This window comes from Charadrius vociferus, unplaced genomic scaffold, assembly GCF_000708025.1.
Source record: "Charadrius vociferus isolate BGI_N301 unplaced genomic scaffold, ASM70802v2 scaffold1528, whole genome shotgun sequence".
NCBI classification, from domain to species: domain Eukaryota; kingdom Metazoa; phylum Chordata; class Aves; order Charadriiformes; family Charadriidae; genus Charadrius; species Charadrius vociferus.
In genome coordinates, this window is record NW_009649849.1 from 200,959 (window position 1) to 222,454 (window position 21,496).

The 21,496-nt window shown below is 44.2% G+C and overlaps 1 protein-coding gene across 1 annotated transcript in view; it reads left to right on the forward strand.

Moving 5' to 3' along the window:
• The window catches only part of SGPL1 (sphingosine-1-phosphate lyase 1), a 32,999-nt gene extending 11,503 nt beyond the window's left edge, over positions 1-21,496 (forward strand). Inside the window, exons 3-14 of the mRNA XM_009890940.1 lie at positions 1,785-1,852; positions 3,960-4,107; positions 5,770-5,849; positions 7,377-7,505; positions 14,368-14,456; positions 15,626-15,731; positions 16,194-16,292; positions 17,348-17,497; positions 17,739-17,977; positions 18,636-18,782; positions 20,645-20,765; positions 20,862-21,496. Coding sequence (XP_009889242.1) covers positions 1,785-1,852; positions 3,960-4,107; positions 5,770-5,849; positions 7,377-7,505; positions 14,368-14,456; positions 15,626-15,731; positions 16,194-16,292; positions 17,348-17,497; positions 17,739-17,977; positions 18,636-18,782; positions 20,645-20,765; positions 20,862-21,002 — 1,517 coding nt within the window. The 3' untranslated portion in view covers positions 21,003-21,496. The remainder of the gene's footprint in view (positions 1-1,784; positions 1,853-3,959; positions 4,108-5,769; positions 5,850-7,376; positions 7,506-14,367; positions 14,457-15,625; positions 15,732-16,193; positions 16,293-17,347; positions 17,498-17,738; positions 17,978-18,635; positions 18,783-20,644; positions 20,766-20,861) is intronic.

Here is a 21,496-nt window from a genome sequence, read left to right on the forward strand (position 1 = left end):
GGCCTTCTGCTGTCAACTAGTATTAACAAAACCCTCTTGGTCAAGGCCATCTGATCAATGAAACACCTCCATTCCTTCAGAGGGTGCGGTAGGTCAGCCTGGAACGCGTCGCCTTTTTGCTTTTGGCTAAACCATTTACTTGTTGCAATGCTCTCTTCTTGCTCAAAACCTGGGGAAATTTATTTGGGAGCGGGGTTCTTGAACTTAGTCACTGGAGAAAAGTGTCTGGATAACTCTTGTTCTTGATTGTTTCCCTTCCTGCTGGGGGAGGAGACATAGTTTTGATTTGGTGTTGGAGGCATGTTTCATCCTCAGGATGTTCAAGATAATTACCTGTGGTATTGTTGTGTGGATTTTCTTTTTCCGGAGCATCTTCCTGTTTTGAGCAGTTTCTGATATTGACAGCTCTTCAGTGAGGTATCTTTTGATGAACCTGCAGTTTCCTGCCTGCGTGATGGTCAGAGATAACTGTTTTGCTGTCAGAGGAGAATATGATGCTTTGCAGTTCCCACAGGCCTTAAGGTTACACTCCAGTGGCAGCTTGTTAAAAATAGCTGAGTTTTTAAACTCGATGTTTACTTCTGTGCCTCTCTGTTCCTCAGCCAGCCTTTTTCCTTTTTAAACACGGGAGTGACTGAATAGTGGGAACGTCTATGGAAGGAATAAAATGGTATGAAGCTTTTGTTCAGTAGAGGGTTATGTTAGCTTCTTGGCTAGTATTTGTACTGTTGCGTGGTATTTTTTTAAGTATCAACTGACTTTTATAAGATCTGATTAGATTTTTGGAATTTTTCAGGAGTTTGCAGTCTTCTTTCACTGTGGAAGTTAGTAATGAAACACTGTGCACTCTGAAATGTGCAATAGAAATGTTATGGTCAGATTGTTGATGAGTATTTGCTACAGAATGTGCCAGACTGCAGTTACTGTCCTTCTGGAGCTTTTCAAAATATATATGAAGTGGAAGGGAAAACATAAATAAAATGGCCAAGTCCTAAAATGTTTGATTTTTAAAGTTTGTTTAGTTATTTCTTGGTGTAAGTGTCCTGTAACTTATGCTTCTCAATTTGAAATGCCTGTAGGACTCAAAATGCATTTTTGGTGGCTATAAAGCATCTGTGTCATCCTGCTTTCATTCCTGCCTTCAGAGCTACCCCGGGAGTTTTCTGGTGTTTGTCATCAGTGGCTTCTCTCAGTTCAGTGTTTGGGCTGTGGAATTTCTGCTCTTCCCTCTGTCTGTCCCTTTCCCCTGAGTCTCCTCCCATTGCATCATGTGTTTCCTATGTCAGATGGCCAGACACCGGGTGAATCCTTGTCACGTTACGGCTGAACTACTATTTCCTCCTTTGGGAGCCTGTTTCATGTTGCTGAGTGCTTTCATGTTACAGTACTAATCTGGTTGGAAGATGCAGAAAATAATTTCCAAGAAGTACTTTCCCTTTTTTGCTGGAGACTTTGCATTTAGCAAATCCTAGACTCCCTCTCTTCTCTGTAAGATTCCACATGTGGGTGCAAATTCTTGTGCAAGTAAGAAAACAAGTCAAATTATTGATTCCCATAGATGGCTACTGTTTTTGCAAGCAAGATGTTTCTGTAGCCTGGTCCATTTCTGAACCTTGCTCTTTGATATGATGATCTGTATCACCATGTTCCCTTGGTCACTGGTGTTTTTTTAGCCTGTGACAGAAATACTGAGCCTGTATCATGGGCTGTATTGAAGTATTGTGCTCAGAGTCCAATTTTTTTCTTGAGTCGTATTAGGTTAATTTCTGACTTTTGTCTTTCAGGTTTAACAACCCGAACTAAAAAACAGTTCTTCAAACTACTGAGAAAAATGCCGTTTGTCGGGGCTATAGTAAGTATTTAGACAACTTTTCTTAATACTATCCTCACGTCCTTGTTTCAGCCTGCATAGTGCTCTCTGAGACCTTACAGTTCTGTGCATCTCTTCTGTCATGTTACTGTGGTCATAATGATCCAAGGATATAGGTCTGGAAGGTCTTCTGCTGCCACCTGGTTTAATGAAAGTTATAATTTCTACCTAGTCTTTTTGTCATAGTATCACTCTCAAAAAATGGGGGTGTCGCTTTTTTAAAACCAAGAATCGGTAAGTGCAGTTACAGAATTCTGCAGTAGTTAATGGAATTCTCCAGTAACATTTCCTCTTTGTTAGAGTTTTAAGAAAATAATTTTATTTATGGAAGAAGGTGACAGGATTGGACTTGTTGTTCTTCTGAAACAATGTCTTGTTCTTGAGCAAGTGGAAGATAGCCAGGTGTTTGTGCAACATGGAAAGATAATTTTTTTTAGTCAGGTGACTGGCTGTGATTAGTTTAGAGCTCAGATACCTATTAGCAATAGTTAGCATTATAGCACAAAGATGTCCTAAGTTTGTGTAATCATTAAAGATAAAGCTTTAGTGTTTGGGAGATGGGTTTGGATTTTTTTTTTTGCATAAAAGCTTGAAACTACAAATGTCAGCATGTTTTAGCACGTTAACGACTTAATGATCGAGAAATGCACAGCTTGGTTTCTTTTACGTAGTAAATGACAGTATCACACTTGACGATTGCCCTTCTTTCTGCTTGATGTGTTGGCAGATTTACACATTGATTCAGGGGGTCAGGTGTGTTATAGGCAATTTTATCAAATGAAAGTATCAAAGAGGAACTTTCTCCTTTTGCCTTGGACATGGAAGCAATTCTCTAGTTTCTCCCTCAGCCCTCTGGAAGGGACTAGCATTGCCTCTTTTATGTCATGTTAAGTGCCCCAAGTTTCACCTTCTGACTTGAGCAGCCTTTGATGAGATGAATTAATGACTTGTTCTCTTCTGCTTATTTTTTTTGTCTGCCTGTTGGAAGAGGACACCTTCTGGACCCCTTGTGTACAATGCCAATTTTGCCCAGATTTATTTTCTTGGGGCTAGCGCTGTTAAGCTCTTCTGTACCAGAGGACTCCTGGTGTGTCCTGTCTCTGTACCGTTTCCGCTCTTTTGTAGGCTGGTACCTGACAACCTATCAGTTGCTTACAGGAGGCCTTGACTTTGAGATATTCCAATGTCCAAAAGTCTTTAAAGCTGGTAATACCCCAACACCTGTCTGTACTTTGGAATGTGTTGTGAGGAGAAGTCTGGGCATCCTGAATGTAAGGTGTAGGTGGAAGGAAAGAAATCTCCTAACTGTTCCTGTAGTGGAGATTTTTTTTGTTTCCCTCTATTCTCACAAGTTTCTAAACTATATGTATGATGGCAAACGAGACAAGGTACAAATAAAATGCGTCTGAGGACTTCTACAAATTAAAAACAGTAACTTAAAGCCTGTAGTGGAGATTTTTTTATTGTTTCCCCTCTATTCTCACGAGTTTCTAAACTATATGTATGATGGCAGATGAGACAAGGTACAAAATAGAATGCATCTGAGGAGTTCTACAAATTAAAAACAGTAACTTAAAAAGGTTTGGTGGATAAAAATGCAGTAAGTTTGCCTCAAGCTTTGTTTTCTCAAGCATTAAGGAAGGGGCTCAAAGCTCCCACTGCTCATTGGTACCCAGTAAAGAATATACTCTGAACATTGTGGTGCTGGTGTCTGTGCTGTTAAATGACATGCAGCCAAGCAGAGGTCCAAGAACCACTATGGGCAATTGCCCATAGTGGTTATGTGGCACAATTCTGGGCTGTGCCAGCTGGCATTCCCATAGGCAATTTCCAGTGTGGTTTAGAGACTAGCACGTGCCAGTTCACCATTCCAGGCAGCTTGTTTTTGGAGGGAGAGGTTGGTAGGAAGGAAGAGTTGAACTGCGTGGCTGTCAACTCTGCTATGCTTTTTGTTCACCGAGCTGAAACAGTTCCTATCTATTCTGCTCAATAGTATAGATGTAGCTAGTGAGTTAAATCTTGCGTACGTTCAACAGTTATTTATAATATAGCCAATGCCATTGTTGATAGGGTTTTCCTTTCTTTTTAGATTCAAAAGAAGATTGAGGAAGCCTTGAATGATGTCACTTCCAGTTTATCCTTCCTGAAAGATGAAAAGGATTATATCAAAGCGCTGCCGGAACAAGGCATGAGCCAGCCTGAAGTACTAGAGAAGATGAAAGAGTACAGCTCAAAAGGTATGAACGTGAGTCTGTACTGCTGCAGAGGTGGGCCCGTTTCATAGACCTAACGTTAGACTTACTCTCTTAAATGAGATCTGGTGACTCCTGCTCATGGTTTCATCTTAAATATTTCTTCCCTGATGTTCTTTGCTTGCAAATTTTTGTCTGTTTTCCTTCTGGAAGTGACTAAGATCAGTATTCATGTCTTCTAATACTGTATTTGGGTATTTACAGTAAAATTCTGTTCCTTCCCCAAGAGTTCTAGACTGATGGTGGGAGAGCTGGGGAAAAGAGAAATATGGAGGAAATTGTTTGAATGCATTTTTGATTACGTTTCCGAGCAGTTGCCTTGATGTTTGGCTTTTACCAGAAACATGTTTTCTGTGAAGACACAGGGAATACTCATAATAAAAAAACCCCAACAGCTTCCAAGCAGGATTTTTAGGGGATTTCCAAGACTGTCTCTCAAAGTCATAATGGTTTGCACCTTGAAAATACCAATTAAGGAAGGCAAAGTCATGATGTTCTCCTGGCTTGAGTCGACATAAGCAGTGTCTGAAACTTAATTTGAATTGCTTCACTCATGTAAATATCTCCACCCTCGTTCATGTACCTATTACTTGTAATGAGCAAATTTGGGTGACTTCCTGTCCAGAGGAGAAGATGTGACTGCCCTGCTCCTATCCCAAATTTGAGAAATGCCTTGAATTTTCTGCTACAGCAGTGCATCTACTCCAAATTCGGAAATAGTTTCGCAGTCAATTATCCTATAACAAATTCCTTCTTTTCTGCTTTTATGAATTGCTTATGTAGCTTCTGTCTGTGTTTTCCCTCAAATGATGATTTCCTGTCTTCGTCAGGTTCTTCTTTCCTTATTTTTTCCTTTTCCTGTGGCCCCATCCTTCCCACACACTTGCACTCCTCTTTGAAAGTTGCTTGGAAATGAGGGTTGGATTGTGACTATGTTCACCTTATATGCTCGTGAAACTGATGCCATTGGGTTTTATGAAGTAGGCTGACAGTTACGAGAGGGAGCTAATAACCAAACAAGTGGAAATACACTGCTGGGGTGTTTGGAGGCAGAAAGTTACTTGGTTAGGTACCATCCCGTTGGGCAGTGGGTTGAAATGCTTTTCAAGAGAGTGTGCTACTGATGCTGTTCCATCCGCTTGCTCTCTCATGTGTTAGAGGTTCAGTGGCATATCGTTTTAGGTGAAATTTAATCGAGGCACCCGGCACTGTAGGTTTTAGCAATATAAGCTTTGCCTTTCCATCTCTTCTCAGCTTACCGTGGTGGTGGGTGCTCTTTGAAAGAGGCTTTAACTTTAGCCGCTTTAGAGTTCAGTTGGTTGGACAACAGTTTGGGGGGACTGAGTGGGGATTAAGTAGATTACATATTAATATAACTGCTTGCTGCAGCTAGATGTTGTTTATCTGCTGACTCTTTAGTCATCATTTACTTGCAGTTTGCTAAGTTCATGGGATACATGATGCCAGGGGCTTAGCGTCGCACACAGCTATCCGTGTGGCACAAAAATCACACTTGTTCCTCATGGGTGAAATCTCAAGAGCTGAATTCTCATCTGCAGAACTGGTGGGAGGACTTCTCTGTGCACTTCTTCATGCTTTCTGAGAACGGCTGTGTTTGCAAGCAGCGTGCTCTTCCTTCTCTTTCAGGGGATGTACGTTGGCAGGATGGGAAAGTCTCTGGGACTGTGTACAGTGGTGAAGAGAAACTCACCCGTCTGCTAGTGAAGGTAAAGTGCAAGCAGTCTAACTTTGCATCTTTGTAGATATCCTTAGCATCTTCAGGGTGATCAGAACCCCCTCAACACTGTTCCAGCATCTTCCGAAATAAATAGGGGAGATCTGAAACAAACACTGCCCAACTATGAAGACAGAGCCTAGGGTAAATCTAGGTGGAAGGGGAATTATTAGCAAAGTATTTGGGCAGTGTAAAGCTGGCCAAGTGACTCTCCCTGCAAAAACACCGTGTAAAGATAACTAGGATCCAATCAAATGAGATGTTGTTTTGAATAAGAAAGTAAGAAGCTGGTTACAAGTAAACTAGAAACTGGTACTGACCTTCTAATTCAGGGAATGGTTGGAGGCATAAAATTGCCATAGATCAGCGTCAGCGAACTCCCCTACAGATGTGCCTTTGCCGCAGGCTGGAGTGAAAGCATCCTTGGCTGTCTTGTTACTGGGAGGCTGTGGGATTTTGGACTGGAACAGCTTCACTGAGCAAAATTGAATTCCTTTTGGTTTAAGCAAAAAAAGAAGTTTGTAAAATGTTTTTTGGCGGTCCAAATCTTACAACAATGGAGCATTGGCATGCTTCAGTGGCGTCTTTGTTAGGACTGTTTACCTACTCAGGAATTTTTTCCTTTGAGAAGGTTGGAAAATAACCTAAACAGCCCAAAGGTCTGTTTTCAAACGTATCTACTTCAAGAGTTTTTTTGCTAGAAAGGGAAGTCTAGCCTTCTTGCTCCTGGGAACAGCTTTTATAACAGCTGTAATGAGCTCTGTTCGGTGGTTGCTATTGGTGTGGCTTTTTTCCTTCTGCTCGTTGACGTTTTCTTTGCCACTTCTGGGGAAACATAAAGCTCAGAGCAGCTTTTCTAGAGGGGCCTCAGCTTGGATTGAGTGTTGTGGAAACATTCCCTCTGTTTGTGCTGATTATTCCCTGGTTTTTCTGCTGTATTTCTTTTAACATCCTGGCAGTTGCTTTTTGATCTTGACTGCAGGAGGTCGGAACTGGCCTGTTCCAGCCTTATCCTGTGAGCCTGCAGTTGCAGAACGAGCATGAAATACTGGTCTCCACGGCCACTTTTGTTGCAGTGTGGGTGGGCAGTTGTGCTTTTCTTGCTGCTTCAGAGTTCCCCTTTAATAGTAAACTTGAAAACTAGTTCTGCAAAGTAAGTTTATTTTTGGCCTGCTTTGTGTAAAGCAATCATAGGGTGTGTTTTCTGTTATTTTTTAAAAACAGCGAAACAATTCAACCTGTCTTTACAAAAAGAAATATTATGATGTTGTAGAATCACTCCAGAGGCCAGAACACCCTAGAAAAACACATGAGTGTTTTTTTTTTTTCCCCCCTCAGCCGTAGCTTCCCAGCTTGTGATAGTTACTTGCAGCAGGAGTTAAGTCTGAGGAAATCTGCAGTATTGCCTACAGCTAAATGCAGCTCATTCTCTTGTACAGTGTATGGTGAGTTTCCAAATCTGCACTGATAATTCAGTGCTTCATCTGCAAGACTAACTTTCTGTCTTTGTTTTCTGAAGGTGTATGAAGAGTTTGCCTGGAGTAATCCTCTCCATCCGGATATATTCCCTGGTTTGAGGAAGATGGAAGCGGAAGTAGTGAGGATCGCCTGTACGCTCTTCAATGGGGGCCCTGACTCTTGTGGTGCTGTAAGTAGCCTGTCGTCAAGCGTCCCATGAACATTTCGGATGTTTCTGACTTGAAGTTTAAATGCACCTTCTGCTATCCAGGTGAGGCTGAGGTCAAGCTCATTCTGGTATGTGCCATGCCAACATTGGAACTCTTCTTGGTGAGGCTTTATGAGACACAGTTTAATTCAGGGATGTAGTTCTCTAGACAAGACGACTTCTGCTTTTTTTCACGCTCTTAAATGATGCAGGCTTGATGGCGGCTGGAAAAGAGAACCAGTGTCATGTAGCATGGCTGGTCATCAGTGGGGGATGGTGAACAGAGCAGTGTCACTTTGAGTTGCTCCCCTGAGTTTTAATCTCTGAATTGGAAATCTATGAGCCTGCCAGAATGCTAAGATTGAGGACAAGGCTGGCTGGTCACCAACGAGCAGCTTGAAGGATTGGTGATCAAGCAGGCATGGCACGTACTGTCATCTGTCCAGCTGGAAAGCTGTCTTTCCAGGCTTATGTGGCCTTCCAGTGTGCTAGGGTGGAAACCAGCATTAAAGCCTTGATAGAGTTCCCAGGAAGAATGAGGTGTGTGTCCTTATATTGATGATTTCAAAGTTGGTCAAAAAGCAAAAGTTGTGAACTTGCATGGTGGATTATTGTTAGAAAAATGAGCCATGGTTTTTTATGCTCCTTTCTCTTGCATTACCTTTTTGGTAAGGTTCCTGAATTCCTTAGGCCAAATTCTCTCCCTGTTTATGCGGTTTGTGGGACAGTGAGGTCTTATCTCCTAACATGGTGGTCAGGTGCAGCTGTGATCCAAACAGGCTGCTTAATAACTTGTGAGGAGGTAGTTTTGTTTGTGAGAAAAATCCAGATGAGGTTTTTCAGAGGCTGGGTGTGAGGTGATTGCTGTCTGTAAGTATGCTAGGGAGGGAGAAGGCCAGCAACGGCTGAAGATCAATATGGGAAGGCAGTGTTGACACAAGAGCTTATGAGGTGAACTGGCCTTGAATGGGCTTAATCTGACAGTTGGAGGCTTGTGTTAAGGAGGCGAGTACTGGAGTAGCCTTGTAGTAGGCGTAGTTGGGACCAAACTCCAACTGGATCAAAGATGAAACTGGACTGTGCAGTGTCTGGGACTAGAAGACGTGGTTGGTTTTGATAGCAGGAGTTTGTACCCTGTGACCTGACTTGTCTTCTCGGTACTGAATTCCTTGTGCCACCTTTGAGTTTAGAGAAGGATCGTGCCTCTTTGCTTATAAAAAGCATTTTACCTCACTTTATCTCCTCCCTGGTTTGCAGTGTTGAGAACACTGCTGAGATTATCCCCGGAGTGGGGAAGAGGCTGGATTTAAAGCTGTTGAAACGCATCTTTATCAACAGTTGAGATGTCAATTGATACCATGGTCAGATAGCTATGACAGTTACTGTATGCTTGGAGAACTTTGCTTGCTGAAGCCTGCAACGCATGTGTTCGATTTTCGTTACGTAAAATGTGTGTTGTAAAAGTGTCAGCCTTGGCCCCGTGTGCTCTTTCACTGAAATTTAAATGTAGAATTGCCTAAGAGGAGAAGTTCAGAACTGGTAAAAAAACTGCTCCAAAACAATCAGACAGTGATCGTGGCCAATGTGAGACCTCCACAGATGTCTGGGGAATCCCGCTTTTCCCTCTGCTCCTTTCTTCTTCCCCTCTTTTCCGAGGATTGAGCTGCAAAGCTGCCTCTGGGATTCAAACAGAAGCAAAGCAAATGGGGAAGCGTGTAACCTGCTGTGGAGTTACGTTCTAGCTGGTTGAACAGTCAAATTTGCAGGATGAGAGGGAGGGTTGAAAAGTTGATTGGCCGGAAACAGAAGATTAATTGCATCCCTGTAATTATCTTGTCCAAACGAGTCTCTCCAGTGGACTTTTTCTCCTCCCTCCCATGTTGCCCTTCCTGACTGTGAAGAGTGTCCAGAGTTGCTAATCATTGTTGGAGACGTGGGGTGGATACATGGAGATCACTTGAAGTAGTCGGGCTCACAGACTTATTTTCTTCTCCCCAAAACAGAACTAACATTTCAGAATTATTTCTGGAGGCTTGGACAGTTACAAAGCCATTTAAAAGGAGCATTTTTTTTCAAACTGATGGTATTCTTTCTGTCTCTGGAAGGCCCTGCTGTAGCTGGTTGCTCAGACTGCCGCAGTTATGCTTCAGTAACTGGTGAGGCTGTAAAACAGAGATGGCTAAACCAGGGAGGGTGCAATGCCCTGAGTTATCTTTATCTTTAAATTGATCTGTTCAGGAGGTGCTGCTGCCTTTTTCTACTGAGAAGGCTTCTGGCTTACTTGATTCAACTTTTGCAGTGTTGCAAACTAAACCAAATGCCTTTTTTTTTTTTTTTTCTGAATTTTATCCCTGCTATTTCTGAAAAGCAGTGTGTCTTAGTGCCAGGTCCTTGTCTGTTGGATTTGCTTGATTTAAGCAGCTGGGACTGCTTGTCCGATTTTCTTGGTGCCTGGTGAATGGTCCCTGAAGGCAGAAGGAGCTTGCTGGTGTTTCTGAAGAGTGCATCTGTGGCTATGCTGTGTGTGTGTAGGGGCGGGGGACACCAAACCTAAAACTTTCTGTCTGTGCTTCTCAGTGAGGCAATTTCACTTCCTTAGTGCTCCGATTTCCACAGCACGCTGCAGAACAGTGCTATATGGGGCTAATACTCCGCTGCTCGGTCTGGGGAAAGCAGCACAGGGACACATTTGTGCTGTGCCCGGAGCTTTTGGCAGCCTGGGCATCCCGGCGCAGCCCTGCCCGGTGTCATGTGGACATCTTGCTAAGCAGGGTATCTGGAGAGCAATCCCCTGCTTCCTCTTTGAAGGTTTTTGGTGTGTTTAATAAATGCTAAAATGAAACATGTCTTTTTAGATTTCTGAATGTTAAGTCGGATGTTGCTTGTGTTATTTACAGGACTTGCTTTTATTTGGGACGTGGGGACAATAATTCTCCTTATTTTAAGCATGGGCATAAAACGACCAACAATGCCCTTGTGGTGGGGGTGGTGCAGACATGCCTTTTGCCTTAAATTGCATTCAGAGATGTTCAGGTTTTTAAGCAGTTTTTAAAAGTCATAATCATTTTCAGCAGCGGATGGGTGATTCCTATTTCTTGCTAATTACTACTTTTGTTCTTTCTTTTAATTGTGTTACGCAAGAGCAAAAAGACACGAATTTATGATTTTTGGCTCCCAGGAGATTCTAATCATGTTCTTCCAATGATTTGGAAGGACTAATTAAGCTCAGCACAGAGAGGAGGAATGGGGGGAGTTTGTTCTTGTCTGAGTGCATATGTTCAAGTTCAGGAGGTGCTTTGTTTTGGAGTGCTGGCACTGAGGATTTCCCCTCTAATTTGGGGAGAAATCACCACTTTTATGCAAGCTTCAATGGTGGGTGGTTTATTTTTTTTCTAGTAGTTTTTTGAACTTTAAAAAGAAAGGGCAGCTTTGAAGTGCAGGGGAAAATTGCACAGGGAGTGTATTTGATGTCAGTCTCTCTATGAATTCTTCTTTGCACTTACTCTGCAGCTGAGGACAGGAGAGGGAGGCAAAATCAGCAGATGCAAACCTAAACCTCCTGTAGAAGCTGACTTGTCTCTTCCTCCCCTATTCTGGGGCTTCCAAACTTTGTGGTAGAACTAGCTACACACTTGAAGTAGGACTTTTAGCAGTGAAAAGTGAGTGATGTGTCTTGGGGGGCTTAAACTCTGCAGATCTGTCAGGTTTTATCTATAGTGATGAGCAGGTCACCTTGAGAGAGACAACTAGTGGAATTTACAACCTGCAAGATTTACAGGGGTTTTATGTGAGCCTGCCGCTACGTTATGACCATGCAGTGGATTGTGGTATATTTTTTACTCTAATGCTACCTTAGAAATAAATTGTAGTTTGCTTTCTTATTCATGAGGTAATTCAGCTCAGTGAAACTTATGGTCAGCTTTGTCTCCAGGGTCTGAACGGAGGTGAAAATGCAAGCAAAACTTTAGAGACTGTGAAGCAAAGTGGTTCTTTTATGTCTGACGGTTTGACAGTGACATGCAAGTGGCGTGGCCAAAGAAATCCTGGAATAGGGACTGTACCTCTTACTGCTGTTTTAATGTTGAGGTTCCAGAGCCCTGCGATTTGGAGGGAGGGAGCAACAGAAGGGATACACTGAGTTTAGAAAGCAGGAGGGGTATTTTTTCCCCTGTGCTTTCTCTCCTCCCCTCCTGTTTGGAAAAATAAATAAGTGAAGAACAAAAAAGTCTGTTTGCTTGCCTTTTTCCCCACGCTTTGCCTGGCTTTTTGAAGATAGCGCAGGGTTGGAAAGCTGCTTAAAACAATGCCTGTTTCCAACCCCTTTTCCCCATGGCATCGCTTGAACCTGTGGACTTTCATTTAGAGGAGAGGAAAAAAAATATTTGTGTGAGCCGTCGGCGGGTGCTGAATCACTGCATGTTGGCCAGCTGCCGGTGTGCCGCAGGCAGTGGGGAAGTTGTATCCTGTGACAGTGATTCAAGCTCTGGCTATAGCAGAATGAGTTTGCTGTTGATAGCGAAGCTGACAAAAGCCTCCTGTAAACGAGCAGACTCCCTCTGCAGGTACAAATTGTGTGGACCCAGAAGGGTTTTTGGTGTTGTAGCTGCGCCATGCTGAAGGTGCTGCTGTAGATCAAGCTGCTCTGGCACATCTCTGTGGTGTACACTCATGTTGGTACTGATGTGCTGACTGTGGGGCAATTCGGGAAGCTGCTCTGGCTGAAATTCAGCTTTTTTGTGTGGATTTTCAGCTGCCTGAAAAAGCTTTCTGTGAGGTTATCTGCATGCCAGTCTTGGTGCCTGGGAGGAGGATCCATCCTAGATGCTGTTCTTTAACCTGCATCTGACCAACTACTCAAAAGTGGTACTCTGACCTCCCCGAAACTGTGTGTGGCTCAGCATTTCCATGCAGGTGGTAAGCCAGGCTTTGAAGAAAGGTTTGTCGTGTGTAAGGGCAAGATGTTGGTCCTTTGGTGGAAGGATCGAAATGGGAATAAGACTGTGCAGAGGCTGCTCTTTGAAGAGCAGGTTATCTAGATGGGAGTAGAGGTAAGGGACTTCTTGCTCAACGAGGAGGAGGCCTGGTGGCACAAAGTGTCTGGTGTTCAGTAAGGTGAATCCCAAGATCCCCAAATCATGCCTAGCAAAGTTTTCACAATCATTGCAATATTGTGAGCAATGTTGCAAGCAGTGTTACAAGTATGCAATGATCCCATTCCTCTTCTCCCACCGGGCAGTAGGAAGGCAATCCATGTTTATGCCAGCTGTTTGTTTTGGTTTTTTTTTTTTTTTTCCCCCGAAGGTAGTAGCTGACAACTTCACAGATCTTTTAATAAAAAGGGTTGAGAAGTGAATGACGCAGCCCATAAAATGCTTAGGAGAGGGTGTTTCTGTTAACATCTATTTGCTTCACAATAAATGTAATGATTTCTTTATCCACTGTGAGGCTCTGTTAGGGTTTATCTGTGACAGCTGTTGCTTTTAAACTACCAAAAAAGCAGAAATTGTCTGTGGTGTGACAGTCACTTCCACACTGCCTGTGGTGGCAGCTGCTGCTAGCTTGGATCATGTTAGGAACAAATGTGACAGGCTGTTTTATGCGCCTGTGAACTTTGTGCTTTATCTCTGTACTTAATGTTTAGTCATTGTCACGCAGTCACACTTCTTCTTTGCATTTTGGGGGTTAGCAGCTATGTCAGCAGGGAAAAAACAAAGGAAAACCCAGACTAGCAGATGTCATAAGGCATGCAAATGTGACTGCATCCTTTTTATATTTGTTTATTGGGGGGGAAGAGGTTAAAAGGGGAAATTGCAGTTGGTTCGGCAGATCTAGGGATCAAAATCAGTCCTCCATTAGTGCTATAAGCAGTTTTGGTTCCTCTTTCACCTGCACTTCTGTATACCTGTCCCAGGTATCAGCCATCCTCAAGTTATGGCTCACCCAGCATAGCAGTAAGTCAGTCCTGCACGCTGCTTGAAAAAGCAACCTCGCATTTTACTAGATTGAAGTTTTACTTTGAAAGGTTTGTGCCCAGGTAATTTTGTGTCCGCTACACGTCAGAACTCATAAAGGCTGGCTGACAAGAGACAGTCCTCCCACTTGAGGAATTTTGTCCTGTAAAGAATTATATTTGCAACAGCTCTTGCGTTCTAGTATGCAATAGTAGACTCGATTGAACAGCTTGTGCGTGTACCTTTCTTGAGTCTTCAAGGACTTACAAGCTCTGGCCTGGTGTTGACCAGACTTCTGCAAAGAGGAGGTGGGAGAAGGCTCTGCTCTTTGCAGTGCTGCAGGTTCTGGGAAGGTTTTGTAGCTCGGGAGCAGTGCCAGCCCTGAGCTGGCTCTGTGCCTCAGCATGGCACTGCTCCAGACCTAATAAACCCTGCTGGACTTCAGCTAACTCAATACAGAATCAACTTTGTTGTTTCTGTGTACGTGGCATAATTAATCTGTAAACCAGACAAACAATCCCCGGGTAATCGGGAGCTAAGCATGTACTAGTCGTTTCATGAGGCACGGTCGTGTTTGCCAGCTAGTGACTGTGCAGTATGGTCTCTTCTTGTCAGGCTTTTGAGTTGGATATTTTTTTGTTTTCCCTTTTTCCCCCTCCGCCTTTAGATAGAGAGGAGTCACCATTTATTTAAATGTGGACTTTCAAGCTGAATGTCAGGGAGCTACCTCAGGCTGTTCTGCTGCCCTTGAAAACCTGAGCTGGTCCTGTGCATCTCTTGCCTCTGAAACACCTCTGGGCAGGGATGCTGTGGCAGCATGCCTTTTTCTGCTTTCCTCTTCTGCAACATCCGTGTAAGCAGTTGTTTTTCTTGTTTGCCTCTTTTCTCAACAGATGACATCTGGGGGGACTGAGAGCATTCTGATGGCCTGCAAAGCGTACCGGGACCTGGCTTACGAGAGAGGCATCAAACAACCAGAAATGTGAGCGCTACCTCCATGGCTGGCTTTTTGCTTTGGGAGCTTGTGGGACTTATGTTTCTCTGAGTGGAGGTGGTTGCTAGACACCACTATTCCTTCCTTTTGTAGCTCATTACTACCTCCTTCTTGTCTGTCTGGGTCTGAAGGAGAGAAACCTGGATCAAAAGGAGTGGTGCAAAAGGACAGGAACCTTTAAGCAGCCTGGGAGGCGCGAATGTTGCTGAGGGGCTGTGGTAGCTATGCCGTGCAGATGTATCTTGGCAATACCTGTGTGCTGCTCTAGGCAGAGTCTGCTCATTTCTGCTTTGGGCCCCTCTTGAGCAGAGATTGTCAGGCCCTTTGAAGTGTTTAAGGGGTTTGATTTATTCAGATCAAAGAGGGTTTAGCCTGAAAACTCTGGAACTGAAGTTGGGGCTGGTTGGAGCTGAAATGAGGAATTGCGCTAATCATTACACTGCTAATAGAGGATTTGCTCTCTCTAATGTGCTTCTTTTTTCTAGACGGTGCATCAAAAATGTTTCTCTGGGTAACTGCTTACGGGGGGAAAACACAAAGAGAGATGAAACACTAGTGTTCATCTTCTGCTGAATTCCTGCAGTTCTTTTCTTCCCTCTCTAAGATTTTTGCATGCTATTAAAGGCTCCGATAAAGATATGATGCCTCAGAAAACAAGATTAATTAAGGCTGTTCAGCCACTGCCATTAGAGATGGGTGACAGCAAATACTGTGTTCCTTTGCTATATTTATGCTGCTTCTTCCCTTTGATATTGTCATATGCCCCTCTCAGGGATAGTAGCTGGTTGGAGATGGTACGATATTTTCTGATATGACAAGAAATTAACTAACTTGGTTCCTGGTTCACAAAAGACTAGGCAGTGGAATAGAATTACTTGAATAGGTTTTCTCTGGGTTGTTCAAGATCAAGTGTCCATCATGTTAGGTCAGAACAGCACGTGGCCTCTCGTCTGTCCCAGAGAGCATTTTCCTCAACTTTTTTCTTTTTTTTTGGTCTGTATGATTTTTGGCTAGTTGAAACATACAGTTGGCCTGTTTGTGGCCTGTCTGTCACCCAGCAATACCTACATGTTGAATTTTTTTCCTCTTTTCCTGCCTGTACGCTGTCAGGCTTAGGTGCTGCCTGGGTTGACGTATGCAATGTGTTACCTTTCTAGGTTGGTCCCGGTGAGCGCTCATGCAGCATTTGACAAGGCAGCACACTACTTTGGACTGAAGTTGATTCACATACCATTGACCAAGGCTATGGAAGTGGATGTTCAGGTATTGCTTTAGGCAGCATGGCACTGTTTCTGGGGGAAGTTGGTATCGTACACCAAATAGCAAGAAGTCTACCTATAGAGAGGGGTGGATGCTTCCTGGAAATAAGGAAGACCGGCAGGAGTAAATGCCTGTCATCGCAGATGAGGTTTTGTCTGAAATAATTGGATGTAATCCATCCCTTTGTCCTGTGTGATTCATTTAGAATCAAGTAATTTATGTGTTTCAGAAATAGCTCCAGATTTCAGATGAGGGTGAACAAAAGGGTTTCTAGTACTTCCAAGTGGATGAATTAAATGACTCAGTTGATGTCTGCTGATGCTTGCAGCTCATTGCTTTGCTTTCTATAGGCTTTTGTGTGTTGGTTTTTAAGACCAGACGCTGCATGTTTTCACTTTTTATCTTTTTTGGCAGGGTGGCACTTGGTAAATGGAATGTGAGCATCTTCTCTCTTTAAATCTTCAGGCAATGAGGAGAGCTATCTCGAAGAACACAGCCATGCTGGTCTGTTCTGCTCCCCAGTTCCCGCATGGAATTATGGACCCAATTGAAGAGGTGGCAGAGGTAGGGTGCCCCTGGGACATCTGGGTGCTGTGGCAATCAAACCGGCATGTCCCTACGTACAAGAAGAGCAGAGGCGTTGCAGGATTCCAACCAGTGAACCTGGTGGGAAGAGCAGACTGGTTGGGAGGGTATTACTGTCCTCAAATCAGGTGTTAACCAACAGCTGGGTGTGTGGGACAAAATCTGGAAGTGTGGAGGAATATGGGACTGTGTTTTCACGCTCTAACTGCTGTGAGAAGGTGGACTTTAAATACCACAACTTAACTCTGGGCACTGTCATAAAGCTGTTTGTGTGGGGCTGGATTTCAGACTTGAGCCGCTGCATGCGGTGCGTTGTGGCAAGGCAAAGCAGTGAGCCTTTTGCGCACGCTTTGTCTCTGAACTCTCAAGTGTGTGCCGTAAAATTCTGCTGTACCCGAAGATATGGATTGTGTACATGACTTAAGGCTCAGCTGCACCCATTGCAAGTCCAACAAGAAAGGCTCATTCTTTGATACCTGAGAGGAAATAACAGCAAAATAGTCCACCTGGCAAAAAGGCTTTGTTTTAGGGCCTACTGGTAGTAGCAAACTTGGTGCACAAGTCGGAGGAATATCTGGAAGGAGTACAAGTCAGAGGGCTGGGATTCTGTTTTTCAAATGCGCCTCTATTTTTTTTTTTCTTCCTCTGTACTCTAGTTATTTATTTTGTATGTAAGCAGCCGGGGTCTCTGACCTTCTTTTCATTTGGATCACGCCCTTACACTTTATTGAGGATACGCCTTTCAGGCCAAATTGTCACATCTCTTTGGCAAATACATTGCATTTTGGCAGTTTGCTGTTTTTCCTCTTTCTGGCAATCTTCAAGTATGTGGAAGGCAGGAGAAGGCAACCTAAACCTTCCAGATCTCCTGTCCTCAACAGCTTGAGAGTGGCCCGATGGCTCCAAAGGGATCCAGGAAACCTTTAATTGTGAAATGCAGAGTACCTTTTGGTGACTGGAGTTTGGGTGCTCTGACCGCATGGTTTTCGTGCCTGATTGCATGTTACTCACCAGAATCTCTTGTTCACACGCAGCTCGCGCTGAAGTACAAAATCCCCTTCCACGTTGATGCCTGCCTGGGTGGTTTTCTCATTGCGTTTATGGACAAGGCAGGGTTCCCCCTAAGGCGTCTATTTGACTTCCGTGTCAAAGGTGTGACCAGCATTTCTGCTGATACCCACAAGGTAAGGAGAAGGGGAGAGAGGTCTTCTAAAGCATTCGTTTCTGGGAAGCGATTCCCCATGCCATCAAATTCCTGCTCCGCTTTGCGGAGGAGCGCTGAAGTACAGTGGTTAAGGGCTGCCCGATTCAGAAGCTTTGTGCAAGTATGGGCAAGTGGGATCTTGGTGACTGCGTGCAGCGAGTGCTTGAATGTGTTCCCTGTGCCCTCCTGCTGCTTTTTAATGCTCTCTGTGCTCCTTGCAGTATGGCTACGCTCCCAAGGGCTCCTCAGTGGTGCTGTACAGCGACAAGAAGTACAGGAGGTACCAGTTCTTTATAGCACCCGACTGGCAAGGGGGCATATACGCCTCCCCCTCCGTGGCAGGCTCCAGGCCTGGTGGAATCATAGCCGCATGCTGGGCAACTCTGATGCACATAGGGGAATCGGGCTACGTTGAAGCTACAAAGAGGATCATTAAAACAGCTCGTTTCCTCGAATCAGAGTATGTATGTGCCTTAGTGTTTTGATCCCAGTCTTTAATGCTGTTCTGGATTCCTTCTGTCAAACTGTTTCTGTTTCTCTTGCAACTTTATTTTTTTTCCTTACTGGAGAAGCTATAGCATGTAACCTGCTGGGTGGGGATCCACTGGGCAGTTATGGGAGATGATGCTTTGTTTATGCACAGATGCTTTGTTTATGCACAGCCAAGAGGCACAAAAAGGAGGGGTGCAGGCCTCTTTATTTAGCTGACTTTGTTTTGAGAGTTTCTTCTGCCTCAGCCATGGCAGAGGGGGAATCTGGAAGGACTTACTGAAGATAATGAAAGAAGGGTTATACTCTCTCTTATTGGGGTGCCTATGTTGCTGTGTGAGCTGATAAGCTGATCTTCTCTGCTACCCTGTCTTCCCTTGCCTCTCTGTCCTCCCTCTTTTCCATTTCTTCCTGAGTGTATTGACTTTAGGGCTTCTAATGACCTGAGTCCTCTTGCAAGTCCCAATGGCCTGGGCTGGTTGTGTGATTTATTTTTTCTTTTTTTGGTAGGGATATGCTGTCATCTGTTCCCTTCTGTAGCTTTTCTTTTAAGACGCCAGATAGATGGACAGAATGTCTGGCCTCTGTAACCATGGTCAGTCACTTCTTTTCTCCTTTTTCTTTTTAAGGTTGAGAAAAATAGACAGCATCTTCATTTTTGGGAAACCTGAGGTGTCTGTCCTCTCCATCGGTTCGGACACTTTCGACATTTATCGATTATCTAATTTCTTAGCTGCAAAAGGATGGAACTTAAATGTTCTACAGTTCCCATCAAGGTGAGTTTGTGTAGACCAGTGTAATGATGTGCATAGCCAGGGTATGCAAGATGGTTGTCTTCAGGCCACGTAGTGCTCTCAGTTTGCTGAGTGGTGTTGTCCATGTCTGATCATAGAACAGTTTGGGTTGGAAGGGATCTTTAAAGGCCATCTAGTCCACCCCCCCGCCATAAGCAGGGACATCTTCAACTAGATCAGGTTGCTCAGAGCCCCATCCAACCTGACCTGGAATGTTTCCAGGGATGGGGCATCCACCACCTCTCTGGACAACCTGGGACAGTGTTTCACAACCCTCACTGTAAAAAAATTTCTTCCCTATATCTAAACTATTTTAGACAACCTGGGACAGTGTTTCATAACCCTCATTGTAAAAAAATTTCTTCCCTATATCTAAACTATTTTTACCCTCTTTTATTTTAAAGCCATTACCCTTTGTCCTATGGCAACAGGCCCTGCTAAAAAGTTTGTCTCCATCTTTCTTATACGTGCCCTTTAAGTATTGAAAGACTGCAGTAAGGTCTTCCTGGAGCCTTCTCTTCTCCAGGCTTAACAATGCCAACTCTCTCAGCCTGTCCTTATCGGAGAGGTGCTCCAGCCCTTGGAGCATCTTCGTGGCCTTCTCTGTACCCACTGCAACAGGTCCATGTCCTTCTTATGTAGGGGGGCCCCAGAGCTGGATGCAGTACTGCAGGGGGGTCTCACCAGAGCAGAGCAGAGGGGTAGAATCGCCTCCCTCGCCCTGCTGGCCACGCTTCTCTAATGCAGCTCAGGATGCGGTTGGCCTTCTGGGCTGTGAGCGCACATTGCTGGCTCGTGTCCAGCTTTTCATCCACCAACACCCCCAAGTCCTACTCGGCATGGCTGTTCTCAACCACTTCATCCCTCTGCCTGTATTGATACCAGGGATTGCCCTGACCCAGGTGCAAGACCTTGTACAAGTTGGACCTTTTTCTCTGCAGAGAAGGTATTACTTTTGTAATCGCTGATATATAGCGGTTACTGCAGTGAGGGTAAGGCAATAGTAATTTTAATGAACCTGAAAGAGGACATATCTGAGGCTCCCTTTCTATTTACCTCTGTCTAATACAAGCAGAAAAATATAAATAGCCAGGGTTTTATCTCATGTTAACCAAGGGTTTGTGGATTGATTTATTTATTATTAGTATCTTCTTGCTGCCCACTGAAGATGAAGGTAGTTGAAAGAACAATGAAGGGCTGATCATTTTCAGTGATCTTTCCAGCCTGGTGTAAAATGAATGTTTGTCAGAGTTTCCCTGAGTGGGTGGTAGTTGTTTTTCTGTGGGTAAAAGGGGCAAATGCTCTCAGATGTAGCTGCACTGAAAACAATTTGGACTTGCAGTTAGCATGAAGCGAAGTCTAGAGAGCCTGAAGCGATAGCTCGGAGGTGCGAGTAGCCCTGTTCCTTCTAGTGGATGCTCGCTTCCACGCTGTGGGTGGCTGATGGCTTATTTAAGCTGGAGAGGAAGGAGAGGGGAAATGATGGTAAGGATCACCGTGCTTGCAGGTAGCTGCATTTTTCTCGCCAGAGGTTGCTGGAACGAAGCGAGGAAATTATAGGCCTTTAACTGTGTACGGTGAAGTCAGGAAGGAGTTTTTGCCATTTTGCAAAAGAAGAGCTGAACTCTGCGCAGCTTGGTTCTAGCAAGTATTTTGCAGGGATTACTTTAATTGGAAGTGGATCGTCTTCTCCCATTATACTGCTGAAATCCTATTTTAAGGAGATACACGGTTGTGAAGTGAAGTTGGCCAGTGAAGGACTAAATTGCTGTCGGCTGCTCAGAAAATGTGGAGCTGTAGATGGTTGAGATGGTTAATCTCTCCCCTCTCCCCTGCCTGCCCAGCATTCATCTCTGCATTACGCAGTTGCACACAAAGCCTGGTGTTGCTGAACAGTTCCTGAAAGATGTCAAAGACAGCATTGAGGATATCATGAAGGACCTCAGCGCCAAGACCACAGGCATGGTAAGGAGGCCACCATATAGTGAAGGGTGTGTTTGGGGTGAGTGTGTTTCTCTGATGGCATTAACAATCCTATGTATCCTCCTCTTCTCTGCTTAGGGAGCTATCTATGGAATGGCCCAGTCCGTCCCAGACAGGAGCTTGGTAGCGGAGATTTCTCAGGCGTACTTGGACGGCCTCTACAGCACGGATGTTCCTTGCAGTGAAAAGCACATGAACGGCTCTCCTGGCCACCACTGACTGTAGCGCAACAATCGGTGCCTTGCCAACTAGCACTGGGGTGGTTTGAAAAGTTTCTTAGGGGAAGAGATTGCAGTAATCCTTTGTTCCTACAATTGAAGGTCTGATGGCAGCTTGATCTTGAAAACTTCCTTCCCCGTCTTAGTCTGTTCTGAAATCTGCATTATTTTCACGCCCAACTTTATTTTAGGGCTTTTCTTCCCTTCCCCCTACCTATTTTCATCGTGACTATTGATGGTGAATTGAATGTCCATTCCACAACTCCAAATTCCTCAGGTATTCTGCGTGTCACTTCATTCCTTGCTGTTTCTTCTCCTCGCACCCGGTATTGAGCCGGTGTCCAGCCAAGTGTTAGATTTGAGTTCTCATGTTGTGTTCCAAAGCTTCAATCTTCCCAGAAGCTGAAGGTAGAAAATAAATGGAATATTTTGTTTTCTTTTGAGTATTCCTCCAAGCTACTGCATTTAACAGACTGTGCTGGGAGCCTTATATCT